Consider the following 21,337-nt stretch of genomic DNA (forward strand, 5'->3'; position numbering starts at 1 on the left):
CGCGCTCGCACACTCACTGCGGGCGCGCGTCGCACAGTCGCGACAGCAATATAATTACGCGCGAGCGATAAGGATGGGTAGCTTGGGGTCATTGGACGGGATTCTACGTGCTCACGGACCAGGCTTTAGGTACATTGTTAAACAAATAAAATAAAAATAAACAAATTAAGCTTCAACCACACCAACGCGTGCAGATCGCCATCGCCGGCTCACTCATAGGGAAATGACAGGTCGCGTAAACTGTCATAGGTCGCGCGACCTGTCATTGGTCTTTGATTAGCATTACTGTTCATCTTCCAGCCCCTTAGTCCATTTGCTCTTCTGGAGTTTTACCATTTCATAGGCTTGACGAGGTATTTGTTAGCTAGCAAGCGTTTTGAGCGTGGGCGTAGCGGCTTCAAAAGCACATTGGACGCACAACATAACTTACCGTTGGCATCCATCTTTCTATCCCCCTTAATAGACTTCATGACGCACACAGCTTCCATCACCAGCTTGACACCAGCTGGGGGATTCTTCATGGACTTAACAAGCGTAATATCAGCAGGCTTCAGCGTGTTCAGCGCTGATAAAGCGGCTTCCAGCGCTGGCACTGCTTCAGCCAGGTCCGACTCGCAGTCGTCCTTAATGGCTTGAGCTGCGGCTGCAGCCTCGTTCGCTAGGGCTTCGTCGGCACCTACGATCTGTTAATGTTGGGGGAAGATAGCAATACCTTAATGATTAGAAGGAACTACATTTAATTATTATGTAAAAGAACCTTTCAAGTTGCAGGTGTAAAAAAGATACGGAGAGGAGGAGAAGTCAGAGCTTTTAAAGTAGTCAATACAACTTTATCATTGCTTTCAGGATTTAAAAAATGGTCGCTAAATTGTCATAGGACTATTTCCTCAGACGGTTTTCGAATCGTCACTCTATGGGTACCTTCCGAAGCAATCAAAAAGTAAAGTGCCAAAAAGATGAGTTTACATTTGGACAATTTATAAACTAACTTGTGAAGTATTAGGCCCAGAACACACGGTGAAACGCAAAGAGGGTTTTCACGAATGAAAGATCCGCTAGATGGCGGGACGTGGATGTGGGGTCTGACAGCTGCGTGATTGGTGGATTTTGACATATCTGTCAATGTCATGTCAAAAATAACCAATCATGCAGCATTTGGACTTCGCGTCTACGTATTGCCATCTGGCGGATTTTTCATTCGCGAAAACCCTCATTGCAACGAAACTGCAACTTCTAGTTACTTTTGAGAGAGAGACCAGTTTGAAACCGGTTTGAAATGGTCGCGCCATGTGTGGTCTCTCAACGGAATCTATGGCAGAAACTTAGATGCAACTCAAAAGTATCTATACAGTGTGTCCGGGCTTGTAGTGATCAAACTTTAAGGGCGTAATCTATGGACAATTTTATCGATGAAAATAATTCAAATTTGGGGCTTGACCCATTTCTCGCAAAGTTACGAGGATTTAAGTTTTTAATTTTTAGTTTTCACCTCTTCCTTCAAAAACAAGTGAAAGCGTGGGTAGCTTAACACTAATAAGCAAAAATTTTATATCATGCGATAGCCAATAAAATTATCTATTAGCAGAAGTAGAAAACAGATACAAGTTTCATACATTTTAAGGGAGTAAGAATGGATTTAATTAGAAAAAAACATGTCTTTTTTCACTTCTTTTTCAGTTATTTTCCAACACAAGAAAAACCAGGTCGTTAAGGTATGTTTTATTTGCATTGTATTATTAGTATTTGAGCTATTCTACAAAACGAATGTAAATTTATTAGTCTACGTCTTTTAGTTTCGATGTAATTGTTGAACAATGATATCCCTTCCCAGCGGTTTCCATAGCGCACGCGACATGCGAAAATGCACTGCCTGAAAGAATCACACAACCTATTCTGATTACTATGGAAACCGCTGGGAAGGGGTATCTTTGTTCAACAATTACGTCGAAACTAATAGACGTAGACTAATAAATTTACATTCGTTTTGTAGAATAGCTCAAATACTAATAATACAATGCAAATAAAACATACCTTAACGACCTGGTTTTTCTTGTGTTGGAAAATAACTGAAAAAGAAGTGAAAAAAGACATGTTTTTTTCTAATTAAATCCATTCTTACTCCCTTAAAATGTATGAAACTTGTATCTGTTTTCTACTTCTGCTAATAGATAATTTTATTGGCTATCGCATGATATAAAATTTTTGCTTATTAGTGTTAAGCTACCCACGCTTTCACTTGTTTTTGAAGGAAGAGGTGAAAACTAAAAATTAAAAACTTAAATCCTCGTAATTTTGCGAGAAATGGGTCAAGCCCCAAATTTGAAGTATTTTCATCGATAAAATTGTCCATAGATTACGCCCTTAAAGTTTGATCACTACAAGCCCGGACACACTGTATATTGTCGGCCGTTTGGTGTAGTGGTTCAGAACGGACTACTATGCCGAGAGGTCCCGGGTTCGATTCCCGGCCGGGCAGAAATTGAAATGATGAATTTTAATTAAAGTATACAGGGTGTTAGGTAAATGGGTATATGAGCCGACACTAGCCCATGTTAACACGGTCATATAAATGGTATGGTGAAGTCAGAAATTCGATATCATCATTTAAATTTTTTTAATTTTCATACAAAATATTTTTTAAAATCCGATTTGTATGAAAATTAAAATAATTAAAATGAAGATATAAATTTTCTGACTTCACCATACCATTTATATGACCATGTTAACATGGGCTAGTGTCGGCTCGTATACCCATTTACCTAACACCCTGTATAAGTAGTATATCCGTTAAGCTAGCACCCATAACACAAGCATATTAATTGCTTACTTTGGGGCTAGATGGCGCTGTGTGAGATTGTCCAAAGATATTTATTTATTTATCTAGAAGTTGCAGTTTCGTTGCAATTGCGTTTCACCGTGTGTTCTGGACCTTAGTTTGGTTAATTGTTCCCTGGGGAACTTCCTACCTCTTTCTGCTTCTCCACCACGACGGTGTCCTGTTCGATCTTGATCATGAGCTTCTCGGTTTTGTCCGAGGTCTCCACCAGAAGAGGCTGGAGGTCGCGCAGGTTCTGTTGCATCACCGCCACCTGTCCTGCCGCGAAGTCCAGCTGTTCTAGACCTGTTTCGTATCTGGAACACAATAAATTACAAGATTACCTTAAATTACCAATTTATAGGTCGCGCAACGAAAGTTGAGGCGAATACATACTTAAATAGAACACAAAAATCAGTCAGAATACGCGAGACGTCAGCGCGAAAAGCGTATACAGATACAAATCTTTGCTTGTGTTGATCGCTTCAACTCTTACTGCGCCACCTATACTGTGGATACTTTGGTTTGTTGTGATGTTTACCAATTATTTTGATTCCCGAAATTAGCTAGAAGTGTTTACCAGGAAAACCAGGTATACTGCGTAGTTTTATCAATAAGCAGAATGGATTTCATGTATAATATTTTTTTATCCACAACGAGGAAGCTCTTGGCCTGTATCTCACCTGATGGTAAGTGATGATATTATGACTTTTATAACCCTAGTACTAATTGGGACTACTTACCTGATCCTCGATTTGGTAATCTGGTCCACTTTCAAAGCGTAGAGGCTCTGGAAAGCTTTGATGAGTTCCAGGTAACTGGTGGGCGTCACGTACACTTTACGCTTTTGATCCGAGTAGAATCTACAAAGTAAACATAAAAAGTATGAAAATGTCATTCTACCTTTGAATTTGTCAACCGTATTCTGTCTGTCGTAATAAGATAGTATGACAAGACTTCAAAGGCATGTGGCAAGGGAACGTACCCATATGACGTGACCCATTTTTTTACCCCCCTCCTGCTTTTCGGTTAAGTTGTCTTAGAATTATCACGGAAGTGGGGAAAAACATCCCATTTCAAAACTTGTACCTTTATTTTTACTTTACTGTTTTTTTTACTGAGGTAGTCTTTGCGACCTCTCGCGACCCCCCTATAGAGGCTCAGCGACCCCCTGGGGGGTTGCGACCCACGGTCGAAAAACACTGGTCTATGCAAATAAAAAAAAATGACTTTAACTAGATCTACCTGTCGCTGAGCGCCACGACGCTGATGTGGAAAAGCTGGCACATCTCGACGCAGGCCGTGCACAGCTCTTCCTCTACGTTCTCCATTTTGGCGATGAACATGGATGCCACACGCTCCAGCGCCTCTGCCGGCCACGCCGTGAACCTAAGCGAAAAGTACACACGACAGCACATCAGGTTACCCATTTTTGTTGCAAACTCACCCCTAATACAACTGCACAAGAACCCGCAGTGGTTACGTTGACGTGCCGTCGTCTGTACATTCATTTTAACCAAAGAACGTCCATGGGTGAACTAAGGTCTCCCTAAGGACTTCCATATACAACAATTGGCCTTATTCACGTAACAAAACTTCAACGACAACAAAACACTGAGTTGCGATCCTATCGAGTAATCGCTCTATCAAAATGATCCTTGTGAATAAGGGTTTAGAACTGTTTTTTAATGGGACGACGTACCAAACCTTAAACGACAACAATACACTGAGTTGCGATCCTATCGAATAATCGTTCTATCACAATGACCCTTGTGAATACGGATTTATAATTGTTTTTCAATGGGACGACTTCTGAACGTCAGCGAGATCTTAACTGTCAAAATACGTGAATTAGGCCACTGGTCTTACGCTTTCACCCACACTCACTTCACTCTACCTCTTCCAGTCCGTGGTCGCCACTCGAGAACTTATTTAGCTCAAGAGCCATCATTTCTATCACTGTAAGCTACCAATGTGCCTCGCCCACTGCCACTTTGTTTGGTGATTCTGCAGGCGAGCGGACAGTAATTCCTACAATCGTTCGATACATACGAAAGACGTCCACTGCTGGACAAATGCCTCCCCCAAGGATTTCCACAAAAACCGGTCCTGCGTCGCTCGCATCCCGCGACCTTCACCAGATCGTTGGTCCACCTAGTGGGAGGCCTGCCCACGCTACGTCTTCCGGCTCGTGGTCGCCACTCAAGAACTTTCCTGTTCCAGCGGCCGTCAGCTCTACGAGCTATGTGCCCCGCCCACTGCCACTTGATTTTAGCGATTCTGCGGGCTATGTCAGTCACTCTGGTTCTCCTACGAATCTCCTAATTTCTGATTCGATCACGCAGGGAAACTTCGAGCATTACTGTTATTTAAACTAACAGTATCCACAATACAAAAAAATAAATAAATATGTATCTGAATTAAAACTTAATGTCACATTACACAAAATAAGAGAGACCCGCGGTCCTACACTTTCCCTCTCCCCCTGGATACCACTTCTTTAATTTGTCAAACAAGAACTTGACTAAAATAGTAAGACACGGGTCTTAACGCGACGTTTATTAATGAGTTACATTATGTACTCACGGCTTGACGTTAAGGCCCGTGTCTTACTAAAATAGTAAGTTGAAATGGAACGAAAGTTTAAAATCTTATAAGAACTTGAATAAACTCACCAATCAATAGTGCAGCAATTAATCAGCGAGGGGAACATCCTCAGCCTATTGCGGAAGGAGTCTCCAATGGGCGACATGGCCATGACGATGCGCAGATTGGCCTTGACGCGGTCTACGTAGAACCCGAACATAGCTAGCGGGGTCGTCTCCATTTTCTTGCCCTGGAATGGCCATAATAAGGTGTAGATTCGGAGTAGTTTGGTGAGAAAAAATGTGGTAAAGATGGTACTTACGTTTCAGATGAGGACCAATGGTAAGCGTTGGAAAAAACATTGTTCAAATTAGGTTATTGAATACAGTATCAATGAAGCACAAAATAGGCTTTTTAAAAGCCTAATTGGCGAAAAGTAAAGTTCGACCAAAGCAACGCGTTCAGTCCGCGAGCGCGATGGCGATCAGACATAAACGTATTGATTGGTTTTATGACTTTCATTACAGAGCATCTGCTTACTTATCCAAGAAATTTCTCATGTTGTCACACTTCTACTGGACAACCTTGGTAGCGAAACTAATTAACCAAGCTTTGTGTCAGATCCCCCACACAAGCAACGTGGTATAATAAAAGTATTAGCGAATGTATTTGCGATTTGTAAAATAATCTGTCTTACCTCTCTTCACAGGTGTATGCACATAATAATCAATTCCTATTAATTAATTACGGAAATGACGTCATTTAAGGTATAAAATGGTAAAAAACTACACCGGAAGTAGACGCATCTCTCACCAGATGCTGTGTATCGTCACATGCCGAATAATAATATTTTAATCAACCGAATTGCAACTTTTGTGCAATAAAGACTAAGGCTGGGTTGCACAATCTTACTTTAACTATGACAAACGTGAAAAATCTGTCAAACTCCATACAAAAAACACCGGTTATCGTTATAGTTACGCTCAAAGTAAGATGGTGCAACTCAGCCTAAGAATATCTACATTATAACTATCTACAGGGTGGAAACGATGAGTGATCTCACTCGATTATTTCTAAACTATACAAGATATCGAAAAACTGGTTATTGATAATAAAAGTGCTTTACGAGCTCTTTCAAACGGTATCAGTAATATGTTACAGAATTAACTGGATCTATCCGAAAATTCAATGTTTTCAGGCTCCATACTAAATGTATGCCAGCCACACAATGTTAGAAGTGTTAATTTTTTTTATTCAATAATAAACACTTACATTGAACTCCAAATTGCATTCTTATTTAAAATTATTCATGAAAAACATTGGTTTTAGGCTTTACTTGCTATAATATTATCAAGACATGAGTGCCATGACTGTGGCAGTACTAAATGTATGGAAGCTGGAAACATTGCATTTTCGGATAGATCCAGTTTATTTTGTAACCTATTATTGGTACCGTTGGATAGAGCTCGTGAAGCACTTTCAGGATCAGTAACCAGTTTTTGGATATCTTGTATAGTTTTTAATATTATGTGGTTTTACTAAATGTATGGAAGCCGGAAACATTGAATTTTCGGATAGATCCAGTTTATTTGGTAACCTATATTATTGGTACCGTTGGATAGAGCTCATAAAGCACTTTCAGGATCAGTAACCAGTTTTTGGATATCTTGTATAGTTTAGAAATAATCGAGTGAGATCACTTATCGTTTCCACCCTGTATATCTATCCATTTAGGTACTGCAGAATTTCAAAGTCCTTACAGCCTCTCTCACGGCGGTCTGCATCTTGTCCAGAATCTCGACCTTCTCGTCCATGCCGTACAGGTTAGGGATATCGCCCGTGTTCAGCAGCATGTTGATGTCTTCCACCATGCCCTCGTACATTATCTGCCAGTAATAATTAGTTATGGGAAAGCTATGGTGTTGTCTATGAGCTGAAATATCAATACATGTGTAGCGCATAGCTGACATACTTGTAGTGCCTACTCTAAAACTTACGTGGGTACACGGAGCTAGCACGGACGGGTGCCAGTACGTCATGTACACACGGCCAAACTGTTAACTATCCATTTCCGTTTTTGTTCTCGCTCTAATCAAATGGTGATTCTTTGCGATAGAACGAGATGACATGACTGGCAATGGGCAGTTAACACTGTTGCCGATAGTACGCTCACCTATTGTAAACAGCACCTATTATAAACACAGCCGTGGCGTGCGACCACGCCCCACCATATGTAAAAACTCGTCGCCCGCATCCACCCCACACTGGGCTTCATACACTATTTTCGTGTCGATATAGATACGCGTGTGAGCGCCTGCGGAAGTTTTAGCGTAGGCTCTCAACGTCAGCGAGACTTGTGCTTCAGACATCGATATACATATCTGACTGCTCTGTTACATCACATGTCACACCTCTCTCACTCCGCTTCCCCGAGAAACTACTCATTTAGGCACTGTCTGTATTCAATATTGTGGGAATGCTATCATAGATATGATAAAACTCAAAGGTGACTGACTGACTGACTGACATAGTGATCTAACAACGCACAGCCCAAACCACTGGACGGATCGGGTTGAAATTTGGCATGCAGGTAGATGTTATGAAGTAGGCATCCGCTAAGAAAGGATTTTACGAAACTCCACCCCTAAGGGGGTAAAACGGCGGGCTAGTCGTAGATATGATCTGACCTGGTTGTCGGCGAAGAGGAAGACGAGCGGCTTGCCGATGATGCCTGCCTTCATGAGCAGCTTGCGGATGTCGTCGCGCCACTCGTTTTGCCCGTACACGCGGGAGATCTCGATCTGATGGACAGAGGTGTTCATCATCAGAATACTGGTGCTATATTTTTGATTTTAGTTTCAACCAAAGAACGTCCACTGCTGGACAAATACCTCTACCAGAGATTTCTACAAAGACCCTAGAAAGGCCCTGCAATGCCCACGTCTAGGTGCTGATGCTATAACACATTCACAAAACAGGTTTTCATGATAAAGTTTTGGTGCAAGAGAAAGATAACAAAACCTAAACTAGTAACTACTAGTAACGAAATTAGTAAACGAAAACTAGTAGTTTTAACAGTATGAAAGTTAAAATTAACAACTTTATAAGAGAGTAAGAAGTGGGTGTAACTTTACTGCTCTATAATCTACAGTAAATATGTGATACTTCATCAATATGTGTGTATCCATTGAGACATCTCTTCGTCCAAACATAGATTATTGAGATAATCAAACCAGCTTACCTGAATGACATTCATTTCCAGAATACTGGCGGCCAGTTTGACCGCACTGCTCCTGCCGCTGCCACCAACACCGACCAGTAGCAAATTTCCTAAAAATATTTGCGATTAGTATGAGCTTCTTTCACTCTTCTTTCGTCATTTGCTTTGTGCTAAATGGGTCAAAATCTTAGTGCCAATCTTATGCCCTCGTTAGAACGGAATCATCAACTATGTCTTTTTGTAAAATTGCTGGCCTTTGAATAATATTAATTATGATCCGGGTCTTTTCAGGCCAAAATTTAATAAAAATCACCTAGGCAGGTTCGTTTGTTGTCTTACTGATTCGACTTATCAAATTCAAATTCAAATTCAAAGATTTATTGCATAGAATAGGTATTTTACATATGAGGTCTTATAATATAATTTACACAGTGCTTACTATTCTGCTAACATTTTTAGCATGCAAAATGGTCATTAAAAAAGTCATTAATGTTGTAGATACAGCAGTCTATCAGCCAATTTTTGAGATTTCGTATCATTGCATTAGTTGACCCTGTCTTAAATATCTCTGGGATTTTATTATAAATTTTTATGCACATACTGTAGCAGCTTTTTTTGTATAGCGAGGTTTTTGGAGAAAAATTTATTACAAGTCTGCTTGGAAATCTAGTATTTCTTGGGTATATATCCCTTGCCCTTAAAAATAGGTGAGGATGCTTTATAACAAACTTGAAGCTCTCTAGAATGTACATGCTAGGGACGGTAAGAATTCGCAGTTTAATGAATAGAGGCCTACAAGAGTCAGAGGGTCCTCTGCGACAGATAGCTCTAATACATTTTTTCTGTGCAATGAATACTCTCTGGACATCTGTACCGTTTCCCCAAATTAAGAGTCCGTAGTTAATGGTAGATACCACATAGGCGTAGTAAGCTGATAGCGTAATGCTCAGTGTTGTCTTATATGTCAAGCGGCGAAGGACGTAAGCAAATCTATTTACCTTGTTACAGACTTTGTCAATATGATTTTTAAAGTTTAAGCTTTCGTTTAATTCTATACCTAGGAATGTCATGATATTTGATTTTGTAATACTAAGATCATCATGTCTTAGCTTAAGGTCAATTTCCTTGCGTCCTTTTACATTAAATTGCACATATTTGGTTTTACATAAATTAACTTTAAGATTATTCATGTCAAGATATTCTATTATATGTTTAATTGTATTATTGATGTCAGATTCATAGTTGTCAAGGTTACTAAGATTAGAGTCAATTATTATAGATATATCGTCAGCAAACATTATACAGTTATGGTTCGTAAATTTAGGCAAGTCATTTATGTATAAAAGGAAGAGAGTGGGTCCCAGTACGCTACCTTGGGGTACTCCTATTCCATTTATTTTATAATTAGAGCGGTGTGTTGTCACAATATTGTTATTGTCTTCCCTATTTATTTCTACACATTGAGATCTATCCTCCAAGTATGATTCAAGCCAAGATAGTGCTTTCCCACGTATTCCATATTTTTCTAATTTGGCTAAGAGGATATTGTGGGCTACACAGTCAAAAGCCTTCGACATATCTAAAAAGAGTACAGTTGAGTGATGTTTTCGATCAAGAGCAGAAGCAATTTTATGAACAAGGTTAAAGCAAGCTAGCGTGGTGGATTTGCCCTGTTGAAATCCAAATTGTTCATGAGTTATTATATTGAATTTCTTACAAAAGTTCATTATCCTCTTTTGCATTGCTTTTTCAAACACTTTGGAAATTATAGGTATCAATGCTATGGGTCTATAATTTCCCAAGTTCGTTTTGTCACTCTTTTTATAAATGGGTTTAATTAGAGATAACTTTAGTGCGTTAGGAAAGAGACCTGTTTCAAACGATAAGTTTATAAGATATGTCAAGACAGGCGCTATAATGTGTTTGTCTGATGTGGGAACTTCAAAGAGTTTTTGGGACACCTTTGTGGTAACGAGAATGTATATTGGTGTTTGGTAATCAGGCCATTAGTTAGACAGTACCGTTATCCTGAAGTAGCACGCGCGTGCAGCGTGAGATGTGGTCGAGCGCGTATCGGAACATGACGAGAGCCATGGGCGACGACGACACAACGTTGTATTCTTCAAGGTAGTACTCCATCTTCACCGCCATGTCGTCCAGGTCCATCACCTGTGGGCATAATCATCGTCATCATTTCAGAGTACACCCACTGCAGACCATAGGCCTCACCCAGTGACATCCAGATTGGCCGGTGATCTATATTTGGGATAGAAAGGCAAGTCCTCTGACTGTGAGAAGAGACCTAACAGTGGGTCTCTGAAAGGTAGGTAATGTCAGTGCAGGAGAAGAGAAGAAAAGAAAAGACTTGTTAAAATGGAACTTTATCCTAAAAATGATATTGTTGTTTGCCTCACAAAGCACTCTCTTCCAGTTCTCACCACTTGGTGCTGGTAAGGTCCTGTTCCTATCCAATTTTCCAGTTTTTTTAGGGAAGTCACCCCTAGTGAACAATGCACTCTTATCACTAAGCCCAGCGCCAGCGGCGACAGTAAATGAGCTCAAATACGGTAGCCCTGCCTGATTACACAATACACTAACCTAATCAGAAATCTAACTATACAGGGTGTCCCGTAATGTAACGTCAAGCCGGAACTGGGTGTTGAGGCAAGTTGTGCTGGTTATCAGAAAAATATAAAAAAAAATCTATGTGGCATATTTTAAAAATAATAGGCATTTAAAAAAAATCAAAAAATTCTACTCCAGGTGACGGTCCTTTTACTCGTGTTGCCACAAATCTTCACTTTTTCCAAATTTTTTTTTTGTTATGTAACCCTGAATAATGCCTCTCTAAATTGTTATCAAAATTACAAAACCAGCTGCTCCAACTTGGATGAAAAAATACATTATTCCCAAAAAAAAATATCAAAATAAAAATTTTGCCTAGTTTAAACTGACTGTACTGAAAAAAAAATGTACTACGCGAGTGTAGCAAGTGACGTCATAATTTGGCGCATTTAGTAAGGATTCCAAAATGGTATAACACTTTGTAAAATCTTGCTGTAATTGTCGACAATTTTTGTTTATTGGAAATAATCCCGTTAACTTGGTTAAAAATATTATTCTAATGTGCCCAAAATTTAAGTTTCTGGCTTAAGTGAGGTGGAGAAGCCATTTTAAAAGGTATGAGCGGGACGGAGAGGGCCATCTTACCAAGCAGGGATGTTATGGATATGCGTAACCGTAACCGAAACTATCGGATATCCGAAATAAAAAAATGTCCATAACCGTAACCGAAACTGATTCAAAAGTTACGGATAGTTTCGGATAAAGGCCAAACTGCAAAACTCTATGAAATTTGCAGTATACACGCCGCAGCTGCAATGCCGCGCTGCCGATTTCATAGTTTTGCAGTTTGCGGTTGCAGTTTGCGGTCTGCGGCCCGTCTTGGAATTTTACCTTAAATCTTAATATTTGTTACCAACTTGTCTGGCATTCGCTGGCACCATCTAATATGCCAGCCTGTTTTACCTTTATCATACATAGGTGTCGTCTTAGTTGGTACATAAAGTAGCTATGTGGGTCACGCTCACGCAGCATCTTGCTATTTGTATTATACCTACATTTTTGAAATTCTAATAATTCCGTAACCGAAATTATCCGAGACTTTCGGATAATCTGAAAGGATTTCATATCCGTGACCGTAACCGAAACCGGCATAATATTATTCTAATATCCGTAACCGTATGCATAACCGAAACTTCATATCCTTATTATCCCTGTTACCAAGTACAAGTGCAGGCAGGGCAGGTAGTAAAGGCGCGCGCGCACGGGTGACTTTTGTCACAGTATGTCAACTACTAATTACTGTCATGGTGACAAAAGTTTCTGTGACTGACTGTACGGTAGTCAGTCACAGAAACTTGAATTTTGGTTTCATTAGAATAATAATTTTTAACCAAGGTAGATAAAGTTAAAAATGGGATTATTTCCAAAAAACCAAAAATTGTGGACAATTACAGCAAGAATTTACCAAGTGTTATACCATTTTGGAATCCTTACTAAATGCGCCAAATTATGACGTCACTTGCCATACTCGCGTAGTACAATTTTTTTTTTAGTACAGTCAGTTTAAACTAGGCAAAATTTTTATTTTGAAATTTTTTTGGGGAATAATGTATTTTTTTCGTCCAAGCTGGAGCAGCTGGTTTTGTAATTTTGATAAAAATTTAGAGAAGCATTATTCAGGGTTACATAACAAAAAAAAAATTTGGAAAAAGTGAAGATTTGTGGCAACACGAGCAAAAGGACCGTCACCTGGAGTAGAATTTTTTGATTTTTTTTAAATGCCTATTATTTTTTAAATATGCCACATAGATTTTTTTTTATATTTTTCTGATAACCAGCACAACTTGCCTCAACACCCAGTTCCGGCTTGACGTTACATTACGGGACACCCTGTATAGATTTATGCCTAGGCGCAGACCACCAACTTTTAGTTGGCCAATAGTTGGGTCGGGTTGTAGTATGTCGTATAATCAGTATGGAGATGTAAGAACGTGCGCACATTACACAGATGGTATCGGCAGATTCGTCATACAAATCAGAATCGGGGCCAACTATCGACCAACTAAAGTCGGTGGTCTGCGCCTATGCTAAGAAAAGATATACAAAAGCGACTCACAAAATATTAATGTGTGCAAAATGGGAAAAAACAATATCATGCAATGCCCTCACTCACTGACCTGGTCATAAACCTTGGGGTCGGCGTCGGGCTCCATGTAGTTCCCGAAGAAGATGTTGGCGGCGTGCTTGTTGGCCAGCTTCTCGCCCTCGGGGATGTAGCCCGTCTCCTGCAGCACCTGGTCCATGTGCACGCGGAAGTTGCCGTACACCGCCTTCAGCACCACTTCGAGGAGCCAATCCATCACACAATACACCATAAACCTTAGTATCTGTCGCCATTCACTGTAATTATGATGGCGGCGTGCTCAGATGGTTTGCCGCGAAGATCGGCTACGTAAGCTGTTAAGTATGAGAGGCGAGAGGGGCACGAGTAAAACTATAGACGGCTGTCAACGCACTGGCGTTTATTCATAGTAAACCGCGGGCGCAGCCGCGCAACTAACCTAGGTATACATACATGTATGCATATATAACATTTTTCCCCCAACAAGTATGATAACATTAAAAGAAACGCTTATAGTCTACAACAGGGCGAGCGCGTTTTGACCTCTCTTCGATTCTGGGTAACGCTTCCTCGACTTCTGCAACATCATAAAAATCATCGTCATCCGATTCCGGTGGTCGTCGGACGCCTCTGTTCATGGTCACAAACGAGCCACTCGGCACTTCTGTATCGACCGGCGAGGATGGCGGAGAAACCGATTCTGGTGGCCGTCGGACGCCTCTATCCATGTTTACATAGGAGCCGCTTGGTGGGGACAACGATGCAGTCGCTATTTCATCCCTTTCCCTTTCCTCCCCTCCGTAGCTGGATATTTCGTCAGCTTCTAGAGAACCTGGTTGAGGCTCAGGTAGTGATGTTGCAATAATGTCGGCCAGATTATTATGGTCATAGGTACACTCGTCGCTGCCCTTTAGTAAATGGTCGTTTGATTCAAAGTTTGAGCCTTTATAATCTAATATTTGATCTGCGTGTTTTTTTATTAAATTTGTAGTTATACAGTCTTTAATCATAAACAACCTTTTCCCTAAAGCTTTAACAATAACTCCCTTCATCCAAGTAAACTTTTTATTATTTGAAAATTTCATGTACCACACATATTGTCCTATGGTAAATGTTCTATTTTTACCGCCATGTAGTTTAGTTTGCAAACACTGTTTGGAGACAACATGATCAACGAGTGTGGCAGAGGAGGGCGACTCCGGCGGCGGACGCGGGTTCAAGAGGTCGAGCCGCGACCTCAGTTTACGGCCGAACACTAGTTGAGCCGGGGACGTTCCTGTTGTTGAATGGACGGAATTGCGATAGTCAAAAATATACTTTAACAATTTTAATCTACTCTCCCTTAAATTGTTACTATCTTGCAAGCTACTTTTTATTCCACGTTTGACAATTTTTACGTACGATTCTGCTTGACCGTTACTGGCTGGATGGTAGGGCGGTGATGTCATATGGGAAATTCCATTTAATTCACAGAATTTTTTAAACTCTTGAGCACAAAACGATGTCCCGTTATCGGTTACCAGGGTGTGAGGTAGCCCAAAACGAGACATAAATTCATATAATTTGTCTATTACATTAGTCGTCGTGCAGGCATTCATCTCGTATATCTCTAGCCATTTAGTGTAAGCGTCTATAATGACAAGGTACGTTCGGCCGTTAATCGGACCTAAAAAGTCGAGATGAATGCGATGGAACGGGTGCGAGGGGTAGGGCCACGGCGACACGGGCGCTCGCGGCGGCGACGCACGCAGCTGTGCGCACACGCCGCACTCGCCTATCATTTGTTCTAATGCACTGTCAATTCCTGGAAACCAAAAGCGGGCTCGAGCCTCGGCTTTTGTCTTCACTATACCTAAATGTGATTTATGGAGTTCTGACAAGATTACTCCGCGCAATGATTCAGGAATAACTATTTTATGTCCACGCATTAGACACCCGTTTTCATAAGACAGTTCCTGTTGACATAACTTATACGGTTTTAATTCAATATCAGAAACTGATTTCGGCCAACCATTAAGTACATATTTAATTATTTTTATTAAGTTACGGTCCTTATTAGTTGCATCGCGTAACTCATTTATAGTTATCGGGAGCGAGCCTTGCACGACGAAGCATACGTAAGCAGCGCGGTCGCATAAGTCCGCCTCTGCGCGAAGTGTGCGGGCTGCCGCGTCTCCCGCCAACTCGTTTTCTATTACGTTTGGCAAACTAGCGCGCGATAAATAGTCAGCGGTATTGTCTGCACTCTTAATATATTCAATTTTATAATTGTATCCACTTAAAAATAGAGCGTATCGTTGAAGACGATTTGCAGAGACTTCTGGTATACCTTTATGTGGGCCAAAAATTGAAAGTAAAGGTTTGTGATCAGTGCGCAGAACAAACGGTACCGACCGCCCGTATAAATATTGATGAAATCTCCTGACTCCAAATATAATGGCCGTAGCCTCTTTCTGGATTTGTGAATATCGGCGTTCGGCATTATTGAGTGTACGAGATGCAAAAGAAATAGGTTTTTCTATGCCACTTTCACATTTTTGTGATAAAATTGCACCCAAACCGTTAGGGGACGCATCCACTGTGAGAATAATTGTAGCATGGGGATTAAAATGTGTTAAAACTTGGTCTGACGCTAGCATTTTTTTTATTTTATTGAATGCCTCGTCCTCACTATGAGACCAACACCATTTTTTGCCTTTTTTTAGCAGTTCATATAAGGGGCTTAAAATACTGGATGCGCCGGGAATAAAACATCTGTAATAATTTACTAGTCCCAAAAACGATTGCAGTTGACTAACGTTTTTTGGAGTCGTTGCATTAATTATGGCTTTCACTTTATCCGCTGATTTTTTCAATCCCTCTTTGTTTATCACATATCCTAAATAACTAATTTCGTTTTGAAAAAAATCGCATTTTTCACGTTGCAACGTTAACCCTGCATTTTGTAGTCTCAATAGCACCTGGTTTAGCCTATCCAGGTGTTCAGAACGGTCATGTCCAGTCACGAGGACGTCGTCAAGCAGTACGAGCACGCCGTTTATGCCTGCAAGTAAGTTTTCCATGGCCCGCTGGAATATTGACGGCGCGCTGGCTAACCCGAACACCAAGCGAGTATACGCAAACAAACCGCGGTGCGTATTTATGCATGTTAGCCTTTGGGAGTCCATAGAAAGACAAAATTGGTTGTAAGCCATGGAAAGATCCAATTTTGTAAATTGATTCCCCCCATGAAGCTTAGAAAATAACTCGTTTACTGTCGGCAGCGGGTACTGATCGATGTTCAATTGTTTGTTAATAGTTACAGAATAATCAGCACAAATACGCACCGAGCCATCGCGCTTTAATACCGGCACGATCGGTGACGCATACTCTGAATGATCAACCGGCCGAAGCACGCCCAATTCGACTAAACGTGCTAATTCATTTTCTACCTTATCTCTTAATGCAAAAGCCACAGGGCGCGCTTTGCAAAATATGGGTTTGGAACCTTCTTTTAGTGTTAAATTTACTTCATATAGGTTAAATCTACCTAATTTACCAGAAAATAATTCGGGATACCGTAATTGAAATGATTTAATAGTGGTACTATCTTGATCACAAAAGTGTACTGGAGTAAGTTGTAAATTGAACTGAGCTATAAAATCACGCCCCAGTAGCGGCGGCCCACCGCCTCGCACCACGTACACATCTATGTCGCGCGTACGGTCGTGCCACCGCAGAGACATTCGCGCGCAGCCTTCACATGCCAGCACCTCACCCGTATAGCTTATAAGTTTTTTATTTGTTTTTGACAATGGTACATTCGCAAAATGTAACCTAAAGGTTCTTTCCGATATGACAGTCACCGCCGAGCCGCTATCAATTTCAAATTGTAACTGTTTCCCGTTAACGCATACCGACTCAACTAACGGCTCACCTTTGACGGAACGAATATTAAATAACTCACCGTCGTCGTCGTCGCCCTCGTTTACCTCACTCGTGGTCGTAGCAACGAAGTTCACTTTTTTGCACATACGCGCTAAATGACCTTTATTATTGCACTTTCGACACGAATAATTAGCGAAACGGCACGCTTCAGCTTTGTGGTTATTATAACCGCACACCGAACACTTCACTTTCTCACGATCTCCACGACGCGGCCCGGTGGGCGCCGCGGACGCGGCGGGGCGCGCGATCCTGTACAGCTGGTCGGCGGGCGCGGGCGGCGGCCCGGCGGCGCTGGCGGCGGCCCGCGCGCTCCGCAGTCCCTCGGCCAGCTCCACGGCCCTGGTCAGAGTCAGACCCTCCAGCTCTTGCACATACATTTTTTCCTTTTCGGGTCCCGCAGACATGCCCATGATGAACCGGTCCCTCAACACTTCCTCAACATTCGTGAACCCACAATGTGAAGTGAGGCCACGTAACCTGGCGGCCCACTGCGACGGTGTCTCTGTGGCCTGCTGCGTGGCAGCGTAAAACCGATGACGCTCGCTGAATCCGACTTGTTTTGGTGTAAAGTGGGTGTCGAGTAGTTTTATGATGTCTTCGAAGGGCACCTCGTGAAGTTCCTTGGGCAACGCAAGATCCTCTGCGAGCTTGTACGTGCCTTCCGTGAGTGCGCTGAGGAGTATAGCCCGTCTTCTCTCTCCCGTTGGATCTTTCTCAACGCCGATGTCATTTGCAATAAACAATTGCATTAACCTACATTTGTACGTCTTCCATGTATGTACTTCATGATCAAAAACCGATAATACACCGAAATTTGAGAACGACATTTTTTTTTGTTGCAACGCGGGTAGAAACGTCGCCAGTGTTAAGTATGAGAGGCGAGAGGGGCACGAGTAAAACTATAGACGGCTGTCAACGCACTGGCGTTTATTCATAGTAAACCGCGGGCGCAGCCGCGCAACTAACCTAGGTATACATACATGTATGCATATATAACATAAGCCATCTTTGGCAGCGCCAGCGCCGCCAAGAGAGGAGTCGAAGTGCTCGCGATGGCCGAAATTAGTCGAATGAATCATCATCATCATCACACCACTAACCTGATCATAAGCCTAAGGAAGTTGCCGTACACTGCCTTCAGCACCACTTCGAAGAGCCAATTCATCACACAATACACCACTTGACTTACTTGACTTAAGGTCCTATGTCCCCTAGATGGGACATAGGGCGTCCACAACAGTCCTCCATCGCTTTCGCTCCAAGTCTTGCCAATTTTCTTCGCCTCGTCTGCTACAGTGCGCCGCCAAGTTTGCTGGGGCAACCACGCTTGAGTTTTCCTTGGGGGTTTTAATACAGAACCTGCTTGGGGATGTGATCGAGGTCCTTTCGGAGAGTGTGGCCGATCTAGTTCCTCTTGCGACGCTTGATCTGCTGGTCTATCAGAATTTCGTGGCAGCGTTCCAAGAGTTCGTCGTTGGAAATTTTCTCGGGCCAGTATATGCTGAGAATTTGGCGAATACACCACTGACCTGGTCATAAACCTTGGGGTCCGCGTCGGGCTCCATGTAGTTCCCGAAGAAGATGTTGGCGGCGTGCTTGTTGGCCAGCTTCTCGCCCTCGGGGATGTAGCCCGTCTCCTGCAGCACCTGGTCCATGTGCACGCGGAAGTTGCCGTACACCGCCTTCAGTACCACTTCGAACAGCTTTTGTCTGTGATACACAAATGTGATTTTTATATTAAGAAGGATTAAGACGAGCGAGTTTAAGCCTATAAGAACAATGGTGTGCCATCTCTATATTGTCGACAGTCATTCTACCCGCAAAAAGTGTTTTCCAAACTCTTTTCTATAAGAGTAGGCGCACACCATTGATTTTTAGTTGGCCGATAGTTGTGCCCGATTTTAAATTGTATGAAGAATCGGCCAAATTGAATCGGCGTAGTGTGCGCACTCCCATACATGCCCATAATGATCAACTGCCCGACTAAACTATCGGCCGACGAAAAATCGATGGTCTGCGCCTAGGCTTAAGACGAGCGAGTTTAAGCCTATTAAAACAATGGTGTGCCATCTCTACATTGTCGACAGTCATCCTACCCGCATAAAGCGTTTTCCAAACTCTTTTCTATAATAGCTAACTGAGACTAACTGCCTGCTGATGTCTTTTCTGAACAATTTGCAATGAATTTTTATAGTCAAAGCTGGATGCCTATCCATAGTGGATAGACATTTTGGTCAAATTAATGTCGTTTAATAGCAGCTTGCTTACCTGAACTGTGAAACTGTGTGTGTTCTCTCTCTTAGTTAATGACGAGCGCGAAGTCCTGCAGTTGTAACAAGTATTGGCACTTGCTTGGTGTTGGGAGGAACTGGGACGCTACTGCCTTATGGCTGAGTCGATGGTATATTCCATCCTTCTCACCTGTCGGCGTCGTCCACCAGGCGGTCGTAGAACACGCGGTAGGTCTCGTGGATCCACAGCAGCACGAGTTTATTCATCTCCTTCATGTGGCTGGACGGCACCAGCAGGATGCCCTAAGACAGGTGAGGCGCTTCTGTGTTCCCTCTCACCTGTCGGCGTCGTCCACCAGGCGGTCGTAGAACACGCGGTAGGTCTCGTGGATCCACAGCAGCACGAGTTTATTCATCTCCTTCATGTGGCTGGAGGGCACCAGCAGGATGCCCTTGATGACTCGCGCGAAGTCCTGCAAGTTGAACAGATAGTGGCACTTGCTGGGAGTTGGCAGGAATTGGGACGCTACTGCCTTGTGCCGAGACGATGGTATATTCCATCTCTCTCACCTGTCGGCGTCGTCCACCAGGCGGTCGTAGAACACGCGGTAGGTCTCGTGGATCCACAGCAGCACGAGTTTATTCAGCTCCTACATGTGGCTGGAGGCACCAGCAGGATGCCTCGGTAAGGTGTGTCTTCCCTCTCACCTGTCGGCGTCGTCCACCAGGCGGTCGTAGAACACGCGGTAGGTCTCGTGGATCCACAGCAGCACGAGTTTATTCATCTCCTTCATGTGGCTGCAGGGACCACCAGGATGCCTCAGACAGGTGTGGGCTTCTGTGTTCCCTCTCACCTGTCGGCGTCGTCCACCAGGCGGTCGTAGAACACGCGGTAGGTCTCGTGGATCCACAGCAGCACGAGCTTATTCATCTCCTTCATGTGGCTGGAGGGCACCAGCAGAATGCCCTTGATGACTCGCGCGAAGTCCCGCAAGTTGAACAGATAGTGGCACTTGCTTGGAGTTGGCAGGAATTGGGACGCTACTGATTTGTATACTTCCATCGTGGCTGACACCACCGTCTGGGGAGGAGTATGCGATTTAGCTAAAGTAAAGTATGTTTTATATCCTTCTTAGAACCAGAGACGTAGCAGCATGTTTCGCTAAGTTCTATTGCAAACAGCTAGGGACTGAAATTTTGCACCGGATGATATTTTACGGAAGAATATAAAAAGGCACTAATCTAAGCGGATATGTATCAACTTAAACTGATATTCTTTAGATCAGGTAAGCCCGTTTGTCTACCATGGGCAGTGTAGGTCAAATTCCCCAGTTGCATCTGGTAAAAAAAGACGTGAGACGTGTGGAGGAAACATAAATATAAATGTTTATGTCTTGCTCTATTGCCTTGACATTACGTAGTTCTAGACATCTTTTCCCGGGAAACAACTTACCTTACTCTGCCTCATGAGTGTGTCAGTGAATCCCTTAGTGAAGTGCCAGTCCATGATGGTGCAGAAGATTTTGTTGAGCGTGTTGTCCTCGAAGGAGTCCAGCGTGATGAGCAGCATGTGCCGCGTCAGCCGCGAAGAGATCAGGTTGGAGCCGCCACCAGGAGGCAGCATGGCTGACACCAGCAACTGCCGCGAAGGATTGATTTAAACGTGGGGCTATGCTAGACTAGCCGAGCATGAACTGAGCGTAAGTTGAGCAGAGCCCCGATTACGGTAACTTTTAACGTTTCCAATCCAGACGCGCTTCATCGATTCTGCGATACGATTGGTCAGCGTAATGATCAAAACAGCGTACGTCAGCTGATTTGACCCATCGTATCGCAGAATCGATGAAGCGCGTCTGGATTGGAGACGTTAA

General features: G+C 42.6%; 1 protein-coding gene across 1 annotated transcript in view; it reads right to left on the reverse strand.

Annotated features, from left to right (window-relative positions):
* Positions 1-21,337, reverse strand: part of LOC135074791 (dynein axonemal heavy chain 3) — a 111,827-nt gene that overhangs the window by 40,362 nt on the left and 50,128 nt on the right. The window contains exons 33-48 of the mRNA XM_063969171.1: positions 20,920-21,105; positions 20,321-20,547; positions 20,175-20,264; positions 19,806-19,967; positions 19,657-19,746; positions 18,761-18,945; positions 17,868-17,893; positions 10,643-10,760; positions 8,643-8,731; positions 8,089-8,202; positions 7,162-7,287; positions 5,491-5,651; positions 4,061-4,204; positions 3,559-3,678; positions 2,967-3,132; positions 431-683 (exon numbers count right to left, since the gene is read on the reverse strand). Of these exons, the coding sequence (XP_063825241.1) occupies positions 431-683; positions 2,967-3,132; positions 3,559-3,678; positions 4,061-4,204; positions 5,491-5,651; positions 7,162-7,287; positions 8,089-8,202; positions 8,643-8,731; positions 10,643-10,760; positions 17,868-17,893; positions 18,761-18,945; positions 19,657-19,746; positions 19,806-19,967; positions 20,175-20,264; positions 20,321-20,547; positions 20,920-21,105 (2,257 nt within the window). The remainder of the gene's footprint in view (positions 1-430; positions 684-2,966; positions 3,133-3,558; positions 3,679-4,060; positions 4,205-5,490; positions 5,652-7,161; positions 7,288-8,088; positions 8,203-8,642; positions 8,732-10,642; positions 10,761-17,867; positions 17,894-18,760; positions 18,946-19,656; positions 19,747-19,805; positions 19,968-20,174; positions 20,265-20,320; positions 20,548-20,919; positions 21,106-21,337) is intronic.

This window comes from Ostrinia nubilalis, chromosome 9, assembly GCF_963855985.1.
Source record: "Ostrinia nubilalis chromosome 9, ilOstNubi1.1, whole genome shotgun sequence".
Taxonomy (NCBI): domain Eukaryota; kingdom Metazoa; phylum Arthropoda; class Insecta; order Lepidoptera; family Crambidae; genus Ostrinia; species Ostrinia nubilalis.